Consider the following 21,393-nt stretch of genomic DNA (forward strand, 5'->3'; position numbering starts at 1 on the left):
GCAGTAGAGATTTAACAGAGCAGTGCAAAGACTTCACAGTGAAAAGAAGGATTATTCGGAGCGTGAGAGAATTAAAGAAACCTCGTGGAGAAGGTACCATTAGAACTGAGCAAGAGGAAGGCAAAGAATTTCCTCTGAGATGTGGGGGGCGTTTGGAGAGCCGCGAAGAGCACCATCTTGTTGATGGCATGGAATGGGACACGAGACCGGAGGAGCCTAACAGGAAGGCCCTGGATCATCCCACTGAGGAGTGAGGTTCATCTGTGGCCGTGGGGAGCACGCACGGGCCATTCACATTCATGCTTCAGAAAGATCTCTCCAACTGGAGGATTGCTAGGAGGGAGGCAAAGCTGGAGGCAAGGAGACTGATTCCGGGGCTGCTCTAAGAGTCTGAGTGAGAGAGCTGTGGGCCTGGGCCAGGGGCCGACCACACACCCGGGGGCCCGGCTCCCTGACCCTCGTCAGTCCTTGTCCTCTGCTCCAGTCCACTCTGACCGCTGGGCTCTTTCTTCCTCATTCTTTTTAAAGAGTAAATTATGTTTGGAAGTTCTGTCCTTATTAAATGTGACAAGTGTACCCCAAAACTTTTCAGTTGCAGCATTTAAAACTTAGGTTATTAAAGGTTGGATTCTCTTAAAGTAATGGCAATTCACTGAAGGTGTGCATCAAAATTAACTGAAGTTTTTGTTGCTGCTAAATTTTAAATATAACAGAATTTAAAAGTGCCAAGAATGACATATTAAATATTCATGTTTATGTTATCTGGAAATGATCATTTTCATCATGACATAGTTCCTTTAATTTTTTTTAAGTGAAGAAATCAAATGGTAAAACATTATTCTTTTTCTGATTTCCTCTGCCCGCCCTCTTCCTCAGCCAATCTGTCTGCCTCCCCACCCCACAACAGTGTCTCTCCTTGCCATTTATTTTCCCTGAGAAAATCAAATCCAGTAAACACTCTGTCTTCTCTTTTTGCCCCATTAAAACTAATCTAGATTTTCACCCATTGTGTACTATGAATTTGTGCTGAAGCCATTGTCACCAACGTGAGACTTTTCCTCTGTAATATTTAGCAACTAAGCCAAGATGGACTTGGCCAACATTTTGGGGCCGCCTTGGACACAGAGCACAATCATGAGGGAGAGATGCAGGGGGCAAGAAAATCTAAGGCATAGTTGAAGTAGTCAAGGAGGGACGTAGGGAGACGAAGGGCCGAGAGCAGAGAGCCTGGGACAGTAGGGAGAAGGCGCAGGAGTGAGCAGAGTGCAGGTGAGCTTCAAGCGCCTGCTAAGGTGGATAAAGAAATGCAAGCCATTTGTGGCCAGAGTGCCAGAATTTTGGACGTTAAACATATGCCTTGTTTGTTTCGTTTGATCTTCTTGGCTAAATTGTCTAAGAGACAAGTCAGAGTGCTAACTGCTGGTCTAGAAGTGAGCTGAGCTTTGTGGGAGTCCTTTCTCCATCATGGGGATGCTGTGTGTTTGGCTTCTGCCCAAATTCCTTTTGACCCACCACTCTTTAGGTGCTAGGTGGGTTTTAGGTGACCTCCAGCTTTGAAGCTGGGTCTAATTCTAGTTATAAGGGAGAAGATGGATCCATGCAGTTACAGTGGGCAAGTGGCTTATAGGTCTATGGAGCATGCATTTAGGAATTGCAAGGATGCTGGCTTAGAGATCTCCCTTGGACCTTGTGTCACCAGCTGCATCTACAGCAGTGTCACCCACATCAGTTTCATTCATTGTCTCCCATCTGCCCCTTTCCTCTAGTTTAGCCCCTCACTGGACTCTCCCATTGAGCTGTGAGAGGCAGCAGTGTGTCTGAGAAGACTTTGTGCGATGAGGTCTGAGGACTGGCCTGCAACTTTAGAAATTATTCTCTATTTTGGACTATTTCACTCACCATTAATTCATCAAGAGGTCGTTAATTTTTCTTTGAAGCTGCAGGGGTTTATCCCAGCATGTAGAAAGAATGCAGAAGTATTCTCCATTCATTAAGCAGTCTTTCCTTTCCCACTCAGAGGAAACTACTTAAAGTTTCCTGTTCTGAGTCTCTATCTCTGTATATTCAGTTGTCCTAAGAGGTTGTCCAGTCCCTGCCCAGAGGCCTCCTTTCCCTGATAGCAGCAGAAAGGCAGTCCTTTGTTTGCTGGCTTCAGAGGCTTATGGGAGGCACAGCCAAGCTCTGCAGACTGCCACCACAATGGGAACCGTCATCATTCTGTGGAGATGACCCAGCCACTTCTGATCCGGAGTGTGTTTTGGTAAGTGCATGGCTCTAGACAGTACTAAGAGGAAAGGAAGCCTTCATTCTACCCTAACCTCAGCAGGAATACATCTGAGGCAATGGACGTCCTCATGTCAAGCTTCGGACTTGTACTGAAAGAAAGCCTATGCTTGCTGACATTGCATCATCCCAGTGGAGCAGAAAAAGGCCTGAGCTACTCTGATCGTGTCCAGTGGTTGGTGACTCATTTACGAGCTGCATGTGGTCCCCGGGGCCATTTTCTGCTTTGTCGCCCTGGCGGCCTTTGTGATTTGATTTCTGAGCAGGCCATTCTTTCCATCTGCCATTCCTTCCAATAAGCAAAGAGCTTAAAGTTCAAATTGTTGATTGAATTCTCTTGAGGAGTTCCAGAACTTTGCTGGGGCATCGCTGCAGTCCACACTGCTGAATCCTGGTTGTATCTCCACTGATTCCACCCAGGAGGGGGCCTGTTCATGGGGAAGACATACTTCACTTCATCCAGCGGTGCTCCCTGTGGCCCTCTGAGCCACTCGGCTCCTTCAAGTGTTAACTGTTGGCGGAACACGAAGCAGAGGAAGCCTGAAACAACCACCGCCTTTGTCTCAGTGACAGCACCGAGGCACTTAGCCTTGTTGCAGGATTTGGGAAGTGACACACCACCTTTCGTGGCATCTCCTAATCTTTGGGAGTTCTTTTGCATTCGTGACGTCTGCCCTCTCTCCTGAATGATACTTTCATTACCTTATTTTTAATTTAACCAGGTTAAAATTAAGATTGGAGGCCATTAATTTCTCATGCTTGGGTGTGATGGAATTAGAACCTCTCGTCGGTGATGCCGCGATGCAGGACTTACAGTGTGAGCTAGAGGAATGGGTGCATTAACCTCCATGTGAACGGAGCCGGCTCTGAATTTTCTAAGAGCAGCAGGCATCTACATTTTTATCCCTTCCTAGAGAATTCCTGTTATTAGTCAGCCTCCAAGGTAGGCAATGCTGTAGAATAACATTGAACCCAAACGTTTTGTCATAAAGACCAGGGCTCTAAGCATTTCAAGTCTCGAGCCGGATTGAGCCTGAATGGTCAGTCACGTGAGCCCCATAGATTGGAGGTTCACCAAATGGCAAAGCTGCGGGCATCGTGGGGAGTGCTTGATGCAATTCTCAAAGCAGCCCTGAGGGTGGGTGGTGTCATCCTCACTTTACAAATGAGGAAGCCGAGGCTCCGAATGGCCCAGTGACTTACCCAGTGTCGCAAGTCTGAATTGGATCTCAGGGCCAGCTGGCACCAAAGCCCAAGCGCTTTGCATGAGGTCCTGCTGCCTCCCCAGAGAGAGCTGGTCAAGGATGAGGGCTCATTTCCCTTGCTCAAGATGCGTTTGCATCGTCCCCCTCCACCGAGCCGAGCCCTCTTTTCGTTGTGTCCGTATGTTTGAATTAAACAGAGAAGATGATGGTGGGAGCTGGTACTCAGTCTAGAGCTGAACTTGAGCCTGCTGCCCCCTCGGGTTCCTCTGGCCTTTCGGGGGAGATTTAACTCCTGCTGCTTGCTGTCACCTCCCAGGGGAAAGGGGGCTAAGGTCAGAAGGGTGTCGTCTTCCCAACACCCAGACCTGGCATTAGCTGGTCTAAATCCCAGGCTTCCTGGTGGAGAGTCATCAGGCACACATACAAATCACCTGGGTCCTCATCTGCAATCCTTTATGGTGCTAAGCCTCACATCAGAATCAGAGGAAACACTATTGCAATTACAGAATACTAAATATAGCTCAGTACCTTTAAAAATGAACAATGGTAAAAGCCTTGAAAAATTTTTCTTTGATGTGAATGGAGTCTTTGGCATTTGGAAATACAATAAGATGAATTAATTGCTACTCATTATACATGGCAAGTCAGGAGAGGGGTGAATGTGCCTTCTCTCCTCTGCATTAGCTATTGCCTGACCGAAACAGCCCCTTTTGTATTTACTCCTGCTTTCTCTAATAATAAGCAAATTAGAGATCATGGCTAGAAGAATTCAAGTGCCCTCCATCTTTTCTCCAAAAACATCATAGAGTTTTGTGATGTTTATCTGCTCAGGGGCTACCGCTAATAATTACAGAGGTCATGTGAATCCACATAGTGCCAGATTAGAAGTAACATCTGCAAAATTACTTCTTAGGAAAGTACTTTGTGTTTTGTCTTTTTTCCGAAAAAGAGATTTTGCAAGCAAATTGCTGTCTTTCGTCTCTTGCCCTATATTTTTATGTTGCTGGGAACAGTATATTTAGAGAGAAGCATTTAATAGCTATCGAGAGTCTTTGAATTCATGGTCTTTTTTTACTTTTTGTATTTTTCCTGATGTATTGGTGGACTTCCATATGAATAAATTAGTTTGGAGTCTTGAAATTCTGAAATGATGGCCCTTCAGTAAACTGTTTGGAATATACTGATTTAGTATGCTGTTCATTAAAATTCCATATAAGGCAGCTATAATATTGTACATTCAAGCATGTGAACTTCTAATTTTATCTTTAAAATTTGTTTATGGTTAATGACTAAAGATTATGAGCTAATTGTTTCCCCAGAATAATCCAAAGCTGGGGAAGCGGAGGAGAGAGGGGTGTAAACCTCCCATACTATTCAGAGACTGATTCATAAAATGTCCTAGCGTTTGAAGAGCACCACTCCTGCCATGTGCATTTGTGATCTGGCTGCCTTCCTGTCATGTATATTACATGTGGACGTTTACCAAACATTCTGTGCATTTCAACCATAAAAAGGAGGCAGTCAGCGGAACCCACCTTTGTAGCAGCAGCCTTGGTCTGCTTCATGAAATATGAAAGCCTGTTTACTTAGTAACAATAACAGTTTGAAAGGCTTCAGGCTGAGGAGTTTATGCATGACACAGCCTGCTGGACCCCATGTGGCTGAAGTGGTGAGGCCATTGAAAGCATGGTGTGCCAGAAATTGGACAGGGAGGAAAGTCAAGAGAGGACGGAGACATGCACCCCGAGCTCGAGTGGCTTGTCTGCTCTCATTCTCAGTCCAGACGGGCCATTTGTTCTTAGCACCCCATCCACAGTCTCAGACCCCTGTTTCCTGCTCCATAAATATTTTCCACCTTCCAAGTCCTGGGCTCGAGTTAGGGTTCAGTTGGAAAAGGAAGATTTGCCTTTTCTTTCCCCACTCCCCAAACATTCAGCTTTTTGTGGCCTCAGTCTTTGTAATCTTAGAGATAGAGGGTCTTAAAATCAGAAATAAGGAGTCAGTGTGAAGTTGTCCAAGCTTTTTCCTAGGACACATTTTTCTTGTTGGTGCATACTCAAATGTCCACATACCCACACTCAGAGTATTTCTTGTAATCTAAGACATCATTGCTGATAACTCAATATTGACTTAATAACTATTTTTCAAGATACAACAGCAAATCTCATCCACCTCACAGAAATGTTGGTGTTGAAAACGTCTTAGAATAAAATTAATAATGGTGTACAAATGTAGCATATATTTTGAATTTACTTAAGCTTCAGTTATTTGGGTAGATTAGCAGTACCTTCCCCCTTTAGTCTGGGGTGAGTGGTAAGGGCAGAGTGGAATGTTGAAAAGTCCAGGATATTAAACTAGGGTGACAGAGAGGAGCAATTTACTCAGGTCTGACACTTAGAGTTATAATTTCTTCAAAGCCAGGCACGTAATCTCTAGGCTGAAAATGACAGTTCAGAGGTCCTTCCATTGAAGTCTGTGAGCTCGACATCTTTCCGTCCTCCCATTTCAGGATAAGTGGGTCTACAGCCAGGCTGTCCGTTCTGATTTTGAGATATCCCTGGCAGCATTTATTATCTGCAGGGTTACTTTATATTTTAAACAAGAATTTTTAACCCTTTTAATTTTCAAATGTATATCAAATGGAGATGTTATAAAATTAAATGAGTGGTCAGAGTATCTCTACTACAAAAGGTAGGAAATCACTGGTATAGACATTTTAGTCCATTTGCAGAAAATTGCCTATTCTCGACTAGGTAGGTCAAGTGCAGAAAGAACCTCTACTTGAGATAAAATTTCCTCTCAGCACTTGGCTTTCCCTCTGAGGACAGGCGGCCGAGAGCTGCCCAAATTTCAGCATCCTGCTGTCTTTTCGCTAGTGGTTCTTTGACTATATGAATTAAGATGTATTAGCTTATAATGGAACCTGCACTCTCAGCTACAGAGACTTCTAGAACCAGAAAGGCTTTAGGGAATACAATGCAGATCTTTAATTTGTAGATGAAGAAAACTGGATAGCCTTAATGACTTGCCCAAGGTAACACAGCCCATTGACGTCAGGCAGAGGCGGGCGTGGAACGAGACTCCTGCAGGCGTGCCTTTTCCTGGCGTAGAGCAAGTGGTGCGATAGAAGCAACAGATTTGCTCTCCTGCTTTTGAACTTTTGTTTTTATTCAGGTACCTCGTGGAATGCTGGGTAATAAGGAAGTCAAAACCTACTTTGTTTAATAAGAGAAAGACCATGCTCTGAAGTTGTGTGACATAAACAGCAAAGGTGGTGACTTTTCTCCACTCCTCATTGACTGATTACCCCGTTAAAAAAAAAAAGCAGCAAACTTTTGTGAATATTTTGAAGAACTTTCCAATCAGCCTAGTGAAGGAAAACGTCTCAAGCCACTCTGTAGCTTAAGGGTGGGCTGTGGAGCCGTAGGGAACTCGTTTACCTTTGGACCTGGATGTGGGATTCCTAAGTCACTCCCCTGAAATCTGCACCAATGGACTCTGTATTGGGGCGAGCAGGTCACCCCTGTCATCAGCATTTCATAAACACAGCGCTCTCAGGTCTGAGAGAGGCCTCGTGATGTCGTTTTGGGACAGAGCCAAGCCCACAGCTCTTTGTAGTTATTCCTCAGAATTGGCATCAGCCAGGCAGGCCGCAGGTCTGGGCTGCCATTTTCCCCGCTTCCCCAGAAGGGGCCCTGAAAGTTGTAAGGCTTGCTCCTTGTTGGAGAAGGCGCCTGTGGTTATACCTATGCCATCACTTCAGTTTCAGAGGTCACCTTGAGGGCATTTATAACCTCTCGTTAGGGGTTAAGTGGCTTGGGGGCTAGAGTACAAAGTGACTGGTCCAAGGAGAAACCCACGAGTTTGTACTGATGTCGAGGTGCTCTTGACAGAAGGGAGTAGGTGACTGTTTGTTGTACATGACTGCCCTCTCAGGGGTGATGGGGCAGGGGCAGTGAAAACACAGGACCAGTTACGAGGAGACTGACAGGCGCTGAGCTCTGTGTGTGTCGGGCTCAGGTTGGCTTGAGGCCATTTGCACACGCCCCATCAGTTTGTCATAAAATTCCACTGATGTCAAGATTTGTCTTTTGTCAGGCATCTTTTTTGCGGGGGGGAGATTAGCCCCGAGCTAACTGCTGCCAATCCTCCTCTTTTTAATGAGGAAGACTGGCCCTGAGCTAACCTTGGTGCCCATCTTCCTCTACTTTATATGTGGGACACCTGCCACAGCATGGCTTGCCAGGTGGTGCCACGTCCGCACCCAGGATCCGAACCAGTGAAGCCCGGGCTGCTGAAGTGGAACGTGCGCACTTAACCACTGTGCCACCCGGCCGGCCCCTTTTTTCAGGCATCTTAGTTTCGGATCTTTAAAAAAAGTTACCAGAGGAAGCTAGCTTAGGTTAGAGCATTCAGCACATGGACAAAGGGAGCCTCAGCTTGAAGAATGGCATCTGACCAGAGGCAGCACAAGCTTCCTCAGTACCCAGGGCCATTCCGCTGGGGACCGATAATCCTGTAAGCTTCCAGGCTCTCATAGTGTCCTTCAGCTTCAGCACATGCCCTGACCGATGTTTGTAATGACCACGTGCATCCCCAAAAGCTGTTACATGAGATTCGTTATTCTTTCAGTTGAGAGCAAGAGAAATGTGTAGAATGTTATGCAAGTGTTAGGCTCCTTTTCAAGAGTTAATAGAAGCTTTTTGAAAATTCACATGGTGTTCCTGGCAGTTATGGGGCAAAGTGGTGTCCATACCTTGGGAGCACCTGATTGGTCTTCTCTAGAAGCCCACCGTATAGACTTTGAATTTATATATATATATATATATATACATATATATATATATATTTTTCTTCTTCTTCTTCTTCTTTTGACCTTGCCTTTGGCACCTCAGCATCTTTATTCATCACCTTTGGGTAACCTGTAGACATTGAAGCCACCTCTCAGCTGGTACCCAGTGTCTTAGCCGAAGCTTCCCTGGACCTTCCCTCACTGTCTGAACTCTGCATGGCAGCTGTGGAGGGCGCTCTTTTTAATTTGATGTCACCATTTTATTCCTGCTTTCATGGAGTCTGGGCCTGGTGCAGATTGTATAGCCCTCCCATTGGCAACCAGGAACCTTGAGGTGTTCACGGAGCGTGAAGCCCTGCCTGCACCGTCAGGGCCTGTCACACACCAGGGGTCTGACCATTTCTCCATCTGTCCTGGGGAGGCCCCAGCCCTGGCTGGAAGGAGCAGGGAGTAGGTTTTGGTCATTGCAGTTGTTGGTAATTACCCTTCCAGATAGTTATCTGGGTCACACATTCCTCCTAAAATGTGTGAAAAAACCTCACCCTCCTATGCATTTTATTGTACCCAAGTATTGTGTGTTTGTATACATATATATTTTGTAACTGAAGAAGAAAAATGACCCTGCCTTTGTACGCAATCCTTTTAACAAATTGTTTATTGTTGTGTCCAGGTAACAAGCATGGTAAGTATTTTCACCCAATTGAGTATTCTGTATTTTAGCTGTGCTTGGCAGACTTTTTGGCTAGCTTTGTGTTATCAGCCTTGGCTTTTCTAGAAAAGACCCATTTAGGAAAAGGAAAAACCACTTACCTGGTAGCATCCCCTGTGTCGTAGGCTATAGAAAGTACCCATGTAGCCTTAGACCCCCGGCGGGGGTACCTGAGAGAGCATGCGCCCCGCCAGCATGCTGCTTGGCCCCACCATCGTCCCCTGCCTGCCCCGCTGCTTCTGAGCCTCTCCCACCAGGTGTCTGCAGGGCTTCCAGGCCGCGCACGACTCCAGCACTCCTTGGACATTGCTGTGAGGGTGCACACGCCGGGCCTCCGCCCTTTGCGGGTGGTCCCGCCCAGATCCACAGCCACGCCTCTTCTCTCACGGGTCCTCCATCTCTATGCTTCAAAGCAGGGCCTAGTTTTTCTTTCCTCGGGTGTGTTAAGTAATTGGAGAAATCTCCCTTTGGAAGCTGAAAAAATAAATGCGTTGTCCTCTCTCTTCTCAGAGGCTTCCCATTCTGTTGGAAAATGGATTACAAAAATTTCGTTTTAAAACCTTGCCCCTGGGTGCTCCCAGTCACCGGTCAGAGTGAGGGTAGGGTGAGTGTGTTGTAGCCTGGGGCTGTGTTTATTTATCGTGCATGTTTGCTGTCCAGCCTCCCCTGTGGCTCTGTATTTTAGTCCGTGCGCTCGTGGCTGTGCTGTTGAAGCTGCCTGGTGGCCATGTGTTCTGTATTAAGTCTGTGTGTCACTGTCACCCTCAAGGATCAGACTGCAAAGGATAAGGCCTTGCAGCACATGGCCGCCATGTCGTCAGCCCAGATCGTCTCGGCCACTGCCATTCACAACAAGCTGGGGCTGCCTGGGATTCCACGCCCCACCTTCCCGGGGGCACCGGGGGTAAGTCACAAGCCGGATCTGGTAACAATGGCCCCTAGAGGGGGGGTCGACGTGGGCCAGCGTGAAGCGTCCACCTGGCACCACTTCTTACTGGGTCAGATGTACGAGACGGGGAGAGACCGCTTGCTGGTGAAATAATGCTGAGTGCGAAATGGTGAAAGAAAGGAGGGAGGCAGGGAGCTAGAGAGAAAGAAGGAGAGAGGGGAGAAAGAGAAGCGGGGAGAGAGAGGGACCCTTTATCCCTGAAGACATGGAATTAAGTGTCACTTTTCTGATTCCCCTCTGGCTTGTGGTCTGCCTCTTCTGCTCTATTTCCTGGCCCTTGGTCTCTTTTCCTGTCTTCTCAGGGTCACTTTATGGCAACTAACCCCTAAAGGAACAAAGTATTCTATTACCATTTTCATTTTACGCCTGCCAAGGGCTGAGAAACTTAATACAGTGATCTCATTTAGTCCTCGCAATAATCTTCGATGCCTCTGATTGTTAGTGCCATTTTACAGATGAAGAAACTGAGGTTACTGAGTGACAAACAAGAGTTTGGGTAACTTGATGATCATCATCACACGGATAGTGACGGCAGGACTCTAACTAGGGGCTGGGTGACTCCCTTTACATCCTGCCACCTCTCCAGCAGGGGCTCAGCAGGCACCAAAAGCCTCAGGGAAGCTCACAGCAGAGGAGGTGTCTGCATTGCTTCTCCGAGCTCCCGTCTCTTGTTCTGAGCTTGGTCCTCTGCCCAGCTGAGCCCTTGGCGCTGTGAGCTGTGGAGGCAGAATGTTGCACAGGGAGTGTTTCAGAGTGGAGGGAGGAAGAGAAGGATGGGTGGGTGCGTGGATACAGCAGTCAGAAATATTTGTGAACCCTCTGCCATGTGCCCACATCTCTGTTAGGTGTCAGAAAACCACCAAAGAGCTGCCGCCTGGTCCCTGCCCTCAGCAGGGTTCTCTGGAAGAGGAGGTCAAGAGAGCCCTGGGTTGCCAGGCCCAGGATGGAGGTTGTGATCTCCTGCGCAGCAGTGACCACATCTGAGTTTCGGGCAGGTCACTGCTGCTGGTGGATGATCTGAACCCAGTATCTTTAGCAGGGAGTGCAAGGTATAGACATCCTGAAATAGGCTTTGGAGTGAACTCATAATCCTGAACCCTCTTGCATTTTGCCTTCCAGTTCTGGCCGGGAATGATACAAACAGGGCAGCCAGGATCCTCACAAGAGTAAGTCTGAGGAGGGGCCAGCACTGACACTAAGGAACTGGTCTCAGCCCACCCCCGGTAGCATTTCCCTGGGACCGGACAGCCTCGGGGCATGGAGGAGAAAGGAGATTTAACTTGAGATCGCAGAGTCATCCCTATTGCTGTCTATTGAGGCCAATAGCAGGAAGCGACTGCTGAGATCCAGGAGGGGTGTAAACAGGTCCTGGCCCTTCATGGCCTTGAAGGGCAGAGCCCGCAGTCTTCCTGAGAAGTACCTGCAGGTAGAAAATCCTGCTGATGCTCTGCGGGCAAAGGAAGCAAGCTCAGGAAACTGGGAGCTGAGGGTGGTCTGCGGGGAAAGCGGACAGGACATCCTGCCGTAGATTCTTGAAAGAACTGGAGCTCTTTGGCCTAGAGAAGGAGACCCTGAAGCGTGTCCCAAACCTTGCCTAGAAATAGTGACCACCGACCTTGGTCTCATCAGAGGTAGATGTCACAGCATGTGGAGGTCAGGCTGCCATCTGTCCAGCAAAACCCACTGAGCTAGCATGAGGCTTGGTGGTGTGGTCCCCAGTGCCTCTCGGTTGGAGAGAGTAACCAACTTTATCTTGATGGAGCTCTGCCTGGGCTGTGCATCCACCTGCAGGCAGGGTCCCCTACGGCGGGGAGCACCCCAGGTTGGGTCCCTAGCCCTGGGAGGCCAGGGTCAGGCCTGGGGAGTAGTTGTTGTTACTCTTGTGGTTTCTGACTCTCTCTACCCCTGTCTCCCCAGCGTCAAGCCCTTTGTGCAGCAGGCCTACCCCATCCAGCCCGCAGTCACGGCCCCCATTCCAGGTGAGTTTCTGTGGGACTCCCTCTTGGGGGAATGCGCATGCAGCTGGTGCCAGGCCTGTCGCTTTTTTTTTTTTTAAGATTTTATTTTTCCTTTTTCTCCCAAAGCCCTCCGGTACACAGTTGTGTATTTTTAGTTGTGGGTCCTTGTAGTTGTGGCATGTGGGATGCCGCCTCAGTATGGCTTGATGAGTGGTGCTATGTCTGCGCCCGGGATCCGAACTGGTGAAACCCTGGGCCGCTGAAGCGGAGCACTTGAACTTAACCACTCGGCCATGGGCCAACCCCCAGGCCTGTCGCTTTGTTCCGCAGCTGCACATCCCCCCTCCCTTGCAAAGCCATGGCCGCCCCCTTCTCGTCCCCACCCTCTCCTTAAGGCAGGGGTGAGCCTAGAGCCCAGGAGGGTCCTAGGGATGTTGAGTCCCCTCGGTCACCTCCCAAGATGGGTTTTTAAAGAAACAGGAAGCCTGATCACTTTCACTCAGGACCCTGGGTTGCCCTTGGAAGGGGAAGTTGCTGCGGGTCCTTCCTCATCATAAACAGGCCGAATTGGGCATTCTGGGTCTTGAGGGCAGATAGGGTTTTAGTCACACTTTCTTAGATAAGTAGATTTCAGTTCCTGCGTCCTCTCTTTAAAGGAGAGCTTACGTGGAAGCCCAAACTACAAACCGTGGATCTGCCCGGCCCCCCTGCTCCCCCCAACCCCATGGGCACATTGAGTCACTCAGTGGAACTGCTCTCCATTAGAGAGTTCCCAAACTCTGATGCGCTCGCATGTCACCCTCCGCTCCAGTACCTTGGAGCCTTCTGAGAGAATATTCTAAGGTGCTGGTGACCACAGTCTTAAGAAAGGAGATGGACCAACACAAGATGTGCCCGGCATGTCCTGGTCTCACAGGAGATCTTTGCGAGTGTTCACTGCTGACTTCTCAGTCACTTTGCCGTGGTCCCCAGCTCCGCCCTTTGTCTTCATGCCACAGCCCATAACCTGAGCCCAACTGGGCTTTATGAGAAGCCACGTGCATTGTGCTTCTCCGCTGGCCACTGCCTCTGGGATCCTCAGCCGGAATCCCACCACTGCCTGCCTTAGTTCCCCCCAGGACGCTGGTGGAAGGGGGCTCTTGGTTTTTCCTCCCAGGTTGTCCGTCTTGTAGGGCTCTGCTTCAGGACTGGCCTGAGGCCCATGGGGAGGCAAATGGCCAGCTTTAAAGATGACAATTGGTCTTTCAGGGTTTGAACCTGCATCAGCCCCAGCTCCCTCGGTCCCTGCCTGGCAGGGCCGCTCCATTGGCACAACCAAACTTCGCCTGGTGGAATTCTCGGCTTTCCTCGAACAGCAGCGCGATCCAGACTCGGTGAGTGTGCTCCAAGAGCTGTGCCTTGAATCCAAGGTTTGCTCCCATTCCTGGTCACCTTTGTACTCCTGCCCCCTGCCCTCATCCTGTACAAATAAGCTGTGTGAAAACCTGGAAGAAGCATCCACAGCCTTTCAACTAAGTAAAAAGGTATCTCTATTGACACATATGTCGAACTTTAGGGCAGAATGTTTGTGGATGCTCTGGACCTCAAACTCCAAGAAATCCTGGAGCTGAAGGGAGGGACCTATTATTAATAGGCTCTTGAATTTGGTAAAATGTAACATTTATTGAGCCTTGCCATGTGACTGGAACTGTGCAAAGCTATTTATATATACGATCATATTTGTCCTCATACAAACTCCATAAGAGTAGGTGCTATCTGATAGATGAGGAAACTGGTTAAGTAATTTCCTTAAAGTCAGACAGTTAATATCTAATGGTTTAGAGATCAAACTCATGTCATTAAAACTCAAGCCTAAACATTCAGCCAGTATTCTATGTGGCCTTTCTAAGGCTATGTTTTCTCAAGATAGCAAGTTGTTATCTTCTTAAGGAGAAGTAACAAGACGGCACTTTGGCCGTTTGATGTAGAATGGGATGCATTATAATATCATAAATACAAGTAATGTTGGCATCTGAACGCTATTTTTCTTTCTTCCCATCTTGTCTCTCCCGCCCCATCTAGTGCCCATTATCCCATTGTTCCTCAGCCAGGCCCATCCGTGCCCATACATATGTGAGCCTCCCTCCTTCCCCACCCCACGAGCCCAGGACCCTTTCTTCACTCCCACTCCTTGGCTGTGAGTATGAGCGTTGCATCTGTGTGTGGGTGAGCCAAAGCAAAAATTGAAGGAATCATAAGTTTGTCTTTGGGATCTTCACCAGCTTCTTTCCATATTCTCCCTCTCACTCCACTGATCTCAGGTGGCTGCCAGAAGCCCATGGGTGCCGTGCTCTCTGTGTGTTTGCCACCTTGCTGTCATTCTGTTATCAGAAGAGAGTGTCACGAGTGAGTTCACCATCTGTTGTAAATAACTCAGGAACCGTGTGAGGCAACCTCTCCCGAGAGTGTTTGTCCTTTAGCTCGGTGGAAAGCCTGTGATGGTCGGGTGGGGGAGGCACCATGGGCAGAGGACCTTCCGCCAGCCATCACCAGAGTGGGGACTCGGGAACCCACGGGTGGCCCACTGGCCTTTCTGTCTGTAATTATGAACTCTGGGAGCTGGTAGAAGAATAGAGCCTGCTCTAAAATTAGGGGAAGAAAATGAAGAAGGAGATGTAAGCTCGGTCGTTGGGCCCACCGAGGCAGGTGTGGGAAGATGAGGCTATTGAGAACGGGGAAGACAAGGCCAACAGGGCCGCTCTTCTCACGGGGCTGAGTGGTTTTACAAGAAGGGTGATGGTGATGGCTCAAAATCCGTATCCCTCGGGGCACAGAAAGGAACAGGCAGAAAGATTACCTTCGTGATTCTAGGCTGCTGCTCCTTTCTGGGAAGTGTCGAGGATTTCTTGGCTGAAGGCTGGGCTTTGGCCCGGTGATGCTCTGCTTTCTGTAGCCCGTGTTTTTGGAACGCCTGGTTGCTTCCAGAGTGCTTGGTCGTTGATTATTTCATTCTGTCCTCATAGTGCCGGTGAGGTCGGTTCTATTTCCGCATTTTACAGATGAAGAAACTGAGGCCCAGACACATTATGTAGCTAATAAACAGAGGGACCAGGAGCCCAAATCTCCTTCAGTATACTCTTTTCATTACTGTGAACCACCACCAATTTTAAAGGTCTCTTGAATTATGTGTTCAGTCTGCATATCTCCTATGTAAGGAGATCTCTCTTTTTTTCTTGTGACCCTATTTGTAAGAATGGAACTCTAAGGCACTAGGGAGCAAAGTCCCATGATAGTAGTTGTTTCCCTGGTTAAAAGAGTATAGTGTATTTTACCATAATAATTTTTTTTTTTTAATTAAAAAAGCCTGTGGCAGCCTCCTTGTTGAGACTGTCCCCTCCAGTTATGAACCTATTAGGGCCCAGAATGCCCACTTTCGCCTTTTGTTGTTGTTAGTGTTTATTGGGCTTAACATTTGAACCCCTGATTGATTCATTCAGTCCATTGTGTAAACATTTATGAGCACCTGCAGGGGCGAGGCGCCGTACCGAGGAGGGGCCCAGTGCCGCACAGCCAGCCAGGGTGGCTGCCCTGGTGGAGTGGAACGTCTGGTGAGGAGACACACGACGCACGTGTCACAGGAGGTCGTCGCAAGTGTGGTGACTGCTGAATGCTATGAGTGATGAGCAGGCAACAGGCAGGCTGCCCTGAGGAAGTAACCCTTTCTCTGAGAGGCAAAGGGTTGATACGCATGGGGGAAGAGTCAGGGAAAAACGTTCCAGAGCTGATGATTCTGAAGTATGAAAGCAGAGAGTGAAGGCTGGTGACTATTTTGGTGAAGGCGGAGCCCACCCCCCATTTGGAATAGAGTCCAGAGAGACATGTTTCGTGGGTGTTGAGGATTCCACCTAATAATCTGAGTGGTTCAACTGGGTATGGCCATTTCCTGATGAATTAAAAGGCTTGGCTCTATGGATGGACTCCAACACCTGACTTCAATGATCCTGAAGTAAATGGAAGGCCTGATGTGAGTCAACACCCTTGGGCCTCCTGAGAAAATAATTATATTCTAAGGGGATATGAGTTGGGGACTGAAAGAAATTGAAATTCATTCAACAAATACTTCTTAAGCACTTGCTCCATGGCAGCCACCGTGTCAGGTGTTAGGGAATCAACAGCAAAGGCCACCGAGTCCTTGTTCTCACAGAGCCTCTGTTCTGATGGAGGAGACAGACGAGAACCACCCAACCAAATACATTCACAGTATGTCGGGGGATGTAAGTGCCTATGGGCAATGGCGGTCCTTCTTCACGATTGAAAATTACTTGCCCTTTAGACTAAAAAAGTATAATTTCAGAAAATAATAATACCTTCTACTATGTACGTTGATATTACTGGGTTGTTGTATTTTGATTTTAAATTATGTCCATCAGATAATGCCAACCAGAGCTGTTTCACTACCGTGAAATTATTTTACTATATTGTAACATCAGTCTCAATTGTTGATGTCACTTCTAATATTCCTGTTATGAACACTTATTTTGCAGTGATACACAAGTGAGCTCAATGTCTACAAAGGCGTACGTGGTAGATTATGAAAGCATATGTGTCTGATTTTAGTGTCAATGTGAAGGCCTGAAGGATGGTTTTTGTGCTAGAGGAAGGAGGGGACCCTTGAAAAAAAGGTGATTGACTAGCTGAATCTGGGGGAGAATTAACAAAATTATTTAAAGCATTGTGACAGTGTCTCAAGCAGCAGCTTCTCAAATTATGTAATGTGTTCTGTTTTGCAAACATGAGGTGCTGTTACAGTGAACGTGTAATAGCACTTCAGAAACAAGGTTACGCTGAACAGCCTGTAGTGTGTGTATGGTCTCTTTGGTGCTCCAACTTTTTGTGGCTTCTCAGACTTTACTTTTTCTTTTGTTTTGAGGAAGATTAGCCCTGAGCTAACATCTGCCACCAATCCTCCTCTTTTTGCTGAGGAAGATTGGCCCTGAGCTAACATCCATGCCCATCCATCTTCCTCTATTTTATACGCGTGGCCCGCCACGGCATGGCTTGACAAGCATGGCATGTCCGCACCCGGGACCTGAACCGGCGAACCCCAGGCCACAAGCAGAATGTGCGAACTTAACCGCTGCACCACTGGGCTGGCCCCTAATTTTACTATATTTTCGTTCCAACTATAGGAAAATTTAAAGCCATCTAAAATAAATTCCACTGGTACATTTTAACACATTTGGATATACTGTACTTAAAATTTAACATTAAACATTAAGCATGTTAATTTGATAAGGAAGCCAACAAAGTGACAAATAGCTGAAGGTCCTTAAATTCAGCTTTGCGTTTGGCTTCTCCCCATCTTTGTCTGTGTACAGACACGTGCACACAGGTCTCCCTACTTCTTTGTACTGGTCAGGCTCGGAGGGTCATGGGGTTATAAGTAGTGCTGACAAAAGCCAAAGAAATGAATGAGCTGGGTGCCGTGCTCACTCTTTTCCATTAGTGACTTCTTTCATCCTATCCCAGCCCTGTGAGAGGGTAATTCTATTCCTGTGGAAGAGGCTTGGAGAGATTGCTGTCTTAGAGCCAGTCGACGGCTGTGGCCGGGTTTGACCCCTCCTCTGCCTGTACTGTCTCCCAAGAGGAGATAAGGCGAGATGCAAGTTGGGTAGCAGCAGAGCTACAAGGAGAACCTCGTTTGCCTAGTCCTTGGTCCGGGATCGCCTCCCTTCATGCCAGCTATTCTGGAAATTCACTCTTCAGTTTACCACGTCACCATTGTCACCACTGAAGACTTCTGCACGACTCTGCCGCTCTGAGCAGTAGTAGGACCAGCACTAGCAGCAGTAGTGGTGGTAGCCAACACTGTGCATTGTCTTATTTAATCCTGCGACATAGCCTGCCCACTGTTGAGCAGCTAACTGACATTGGAAATGGGACTCAGATCCAGGTCCGCTGACTCCGCATCCTGAGATTGTGATCAAAGGCTGTAGGGTCCATTTGTGTCCAACAAGTAGCCTGTTTCTGTAATTTGTAGCCAGCTATAAACTCTGAGGGGCTAAAGAAGAGTGAGTGCCACCTGCTGGCGCTGCATCGTGAATAAACCTGACCACAGCGTTTCCCCCAGGCGGTGGCTGTTTCTGTTGGTGGAGAACCAGCAAGTCAGTCCCTCTGTTACCTTTGGCTCCAGGAGACACTAAGAGAAAAACAGCAGAGGGTGAAGAAAGGAAGGAAGAATCTAAAAAACAAGGACTATTTTAGAAGTGGTTAGTAATGCTTGAAAATACACTTTCTACATGATTTCAGTGTTGCATATCAAAGGACTTGAAGTCTTAAGTGCAAGATCCTCCACCCAGGGTGGGCTGATTAACAGCATCTCGCCTGAAATCCGGGCCCAGTTCTTGGAGGCCGAGGTGGGCAGCTGCTCCTTTGGACAGATGGAAGCCTGGTCTTGGTGAGCTGTGGGCTGGATCCTATGCTTGTGTGGGGAGTAGTTTTCCTGATAAAAGTTAGAGGAATTCCTCTACCCCCAGCCGGGGGCGTGGCAGGTCCCTCCAGGCCCCCTGCAGCTCAGCCACATCCTGGTCCCCCGCGGGCAAACCCCTGCCATTCCAGCTTCCCAGGCACAAAGTTGTATGTTTAATACCTGTTGCGGTCTGGATGCCAGAACAAGCAGGACCTGAGCAGGAAGAGAGAATGTGAGGGTTTACTTAGATAGGAGCTACACAGCCTGAGAAGGAAAACTTGGGGATACAGAGGGAGGGATGTGGAGATTGTTCTCTTTAGATTTTGGAGAAGCACCGTCTTGCGGAAGAAGATGAGTTCCATGATGTGGTACAGGAGCAAACCTGAGGAGGGGGGACACCCCTCAGTTCTCCATGGAAACACCTTCATATATTTTGGCAATAATGATCTTCACTGGCACTTACTGAGCTGTGTTATAGGCACCGTATGCCAAGCATTTTGACACAGGTCCTATTCTTATGTCCAGTGTATAAGTGAAGGCACAGAGGCTCAGAAACGTTGGTACATTATCAGGAGCCCTGCCACGAAGTGGCCGTGCCAAGGTTTGCCTCCACTTCACTGAGCTCCCCAGGCAGAGCTGGTTGTAGCAGGGCCCTTTGCACTGGAGAGAGAGTTGGGCTGGGTTTTCTCTGAGCTCCTTTTCCAGCATATGGTTCTGTGATTCTTGTCTGGGTTTGGAGCAAAGGAGTGAGAGAAGCAAGGAGTGTTCCGGCCTGGACTTCAGGATGTCTTCCGTCGTGCTCTAGCGGCAGATGTCTGCTCTAGTGGAACAAGAAGCCGGGGATCTGAATTCCTACGAGCTGTGTGAGATTTGGGGCCAATGACTTCACAGCTCAGCCTGCCTCCAGTCTGAACAGCGGGTATAATGGGATCACTCTAATTGTATTGCTGTGACCGTCAAAGTCAGTAACATCCCTGGACATATTGAGCATTCCACAAATGTTTTTGAACTCGAGTGTCTTGTCTGAATGCAGCAGGAAATCAGGTCAGAGACCTGGAAGGGACCAGGCTTGGAGGGTCTGCTCAGCAGGTGGTTTAGAGTCTTGGAAGTCAGGTGGGAGCCAGAATATTTTTTTAAATTAATATTTCTTAAATAGGTAGTAAATTCACATGGCCAAAAAATCTACAAGCATAAAAGAATGGAGGGAGACTTCTCATCTTTCTAATTCCTATCCAACCGCCAAGTAGGTAACCACTTTTCCTAGTTTCTTGTGAGTCTTGGCTTTTGATGCATACGCAATGTAACAGGAATATCTGCTCTCCCACCCCACTCCCCTTTTAAGGGGAAGATGTGATGTGATGGTTGTTTCAGGAAGGCGACAGCTGCAGCAGGCTTGAGAGTCGACTAGGGGTAGAGAGATGATATTACTGGTTCTAGGTGACAGGTGACAAGGACGGGGACCAGGCCACAGGCGGTAGGGAATGGCAGAGGGGAGAGAGATTGTGTTGATAACATTAAAAGGCCTTGGGGCTTAATTAGCTGCAGGAGGAAGAGGACAATGGAAATGGCTGAGTTTTTGAGACGGGGATGGTGATATCCTTTGAAGAGTCATGGCGCAGAGAGAAGGAAGCGGCATTGCTAAGAGTTGCCTTTGTGACGATGTTATTTCCTTTTGTCCTCAAAATAAAGGTGTTGAAATGGGTATCAGAGACAGAGAGGCTCATGGGCGGATGGTTGCATATTTGAACTTTGTCTGAATCCAAAGCCCATGGTGTAAAGGACTGCAGGGAAAGTAGCAGCAGTTACCAGCGTTTTGGGAGATCTTATCAGGCCTTTCCCGTGTGTGTGTGTGTGTGTGTGTGTGTGTGTGTGTGTGTGTGTGTGTGTGTGTGTGTGTGTGTGCGCGCGCGCGCGCATGTGTGTGTGCAAGAGAGGGAGAGGCACGTCTGTCCCACTCCCTGGGGGAGAAGAAAGGACAGGCTGTGTCACCATGTCACAGGTGGCAGCCAGGGAAGGAAGGTGCTTGGGGATATATGGAGAAAGAGGAAAGTAAGGACACTGCATTTGGGCTGCTCAGGAGGAGAGGAGTCCTGAAGGCTTGGGGGATGGCAGGTCCTCAGGCGGGGGTCTTGCTGCCTGAAGTGTGCTGGCCTCTTACTTTATTTCTAAGTGGCTGGAACAGCCTCAAAGTGTGGGACGTCCTAGATGTGGGGGAGTGAGTCAGCTCTCTCCACAGCCCGAGCAGCCCCAGGTCTCCCTTCCCGGGGAGGCTGTGCTGAAGTTCTGCGCCTGCAGCCGGCCCTCCATATGCACAGGTTCCACCAGCTGCAGATCTTGGGGTCCTGTGTTTACCATCTGATCTGCCGTTGGTGGAATCCGCGGATACACAGGGCTGACTGAGAGACCTGAGCCTCCGCAGATTTTGGTATCTGTGGGGGGTCCTGGAACCAATCCCCGTGGATCCCGAGGGACCACTGTACATCCTGCAGATAACCTTATTCTTTTCTATTAAGGCGGCTGGGCAAATGTGGGCTCACGGATGACTTAATTTTCATATCTTTATAGCTTCTATCAAAGCCCTAAATTCACAGATCAACTAATTCCTTTGTCAGACCGCAGATCCTGACTTTGCTTTGGAAAATGTGACCAGTACAACTCTAAGGAAATATGCCATTAATGAGGTCTGTGGCAGAAAGAAGGGCAGGTGGTTTGTGTGGGGATTAAGATGGGAGAAATAAGGAAATACCATCAGAAGGAAGGTTTAAATTCCAGATTGCCAGGAGAATCCTCGCCTGTGTCCTGGACAGGGTGGAGAAGGGCGAGGTTTCTCGGGAGAAGCTTCTAGGCCCTGAAGTGGCTGCTGAGGCAGTTGCTATGTCTCAGAGTGGGTCTGGTTTCTAGCTTTTCAGAAAGGAGGCTCCTCTCCTTCCCTAATTTGGGGCTTGCACGTGGAGCTCATTAATAGCAGACCTGTGTACCAGCATCCGTGCAGCTCCCTATGGCTCACACTGGGCTGTCGTGTACTGTTCCTTTGACCTTCACATTGACC

General features: G+C 48.2%; 1 protein-coding gene across 18 annotated transcripts in view; it reads left to right on the forward strand.

Annotated features, from left to right (window-relative positions):
• The window catches only part of TEAD1 (TEA domain transcription factor 1), a 252,806-nt gene that overhangs the window by 184,546 nt on the left and 46,867 nt on the right, over positions 1–21,393 (forward strand). For 9 of the 18 annotated variants that reach the window (XM_070626392.1, XM_008521742.2, XM_008521744.2 and 6 more), the window contains 5 exons: positions 8,951–8,962; positions 9,759–9,893; positions 11,058–11,104; positions 11,856–11,917; positions 13,145–13,269. In XM_070626392.1, the coding sequence (XP_070482493.1) occupies positions 8,951–8,962; positions 9,759–9,893; positions 11,058–11,104; positions 11,856–11,917; positions 13,145–13,269 (381 nt within the window). The remainder of the gene's footprint in view (positions 1–8,950; positions 8,963–9,758; positions 9,894–11,057; positions 11,105–11,855; positions 11,918–13,144; positions 13,270–21,393) is intronic. The other 9 variants (XM_070626397.1, XM_070626386.1, XM_070626396.1 and 6 more) reach the window with 1 other exon arrangement.

This window comes from Equus przewalskii, chromosome 6 (genome assembly GCF_037783145.1).
Source record: "Equus przewalskii isolate Varuska chromosome 6, EquPr2, whole genome shotgun sequence".
Taxonomy (NCBI): domain Eukaryota; kingdom Metazoa; phylum Chordata; class Mammalia; order Perissodactyla; family Equidae; genus Equus; species Equus przewalskii.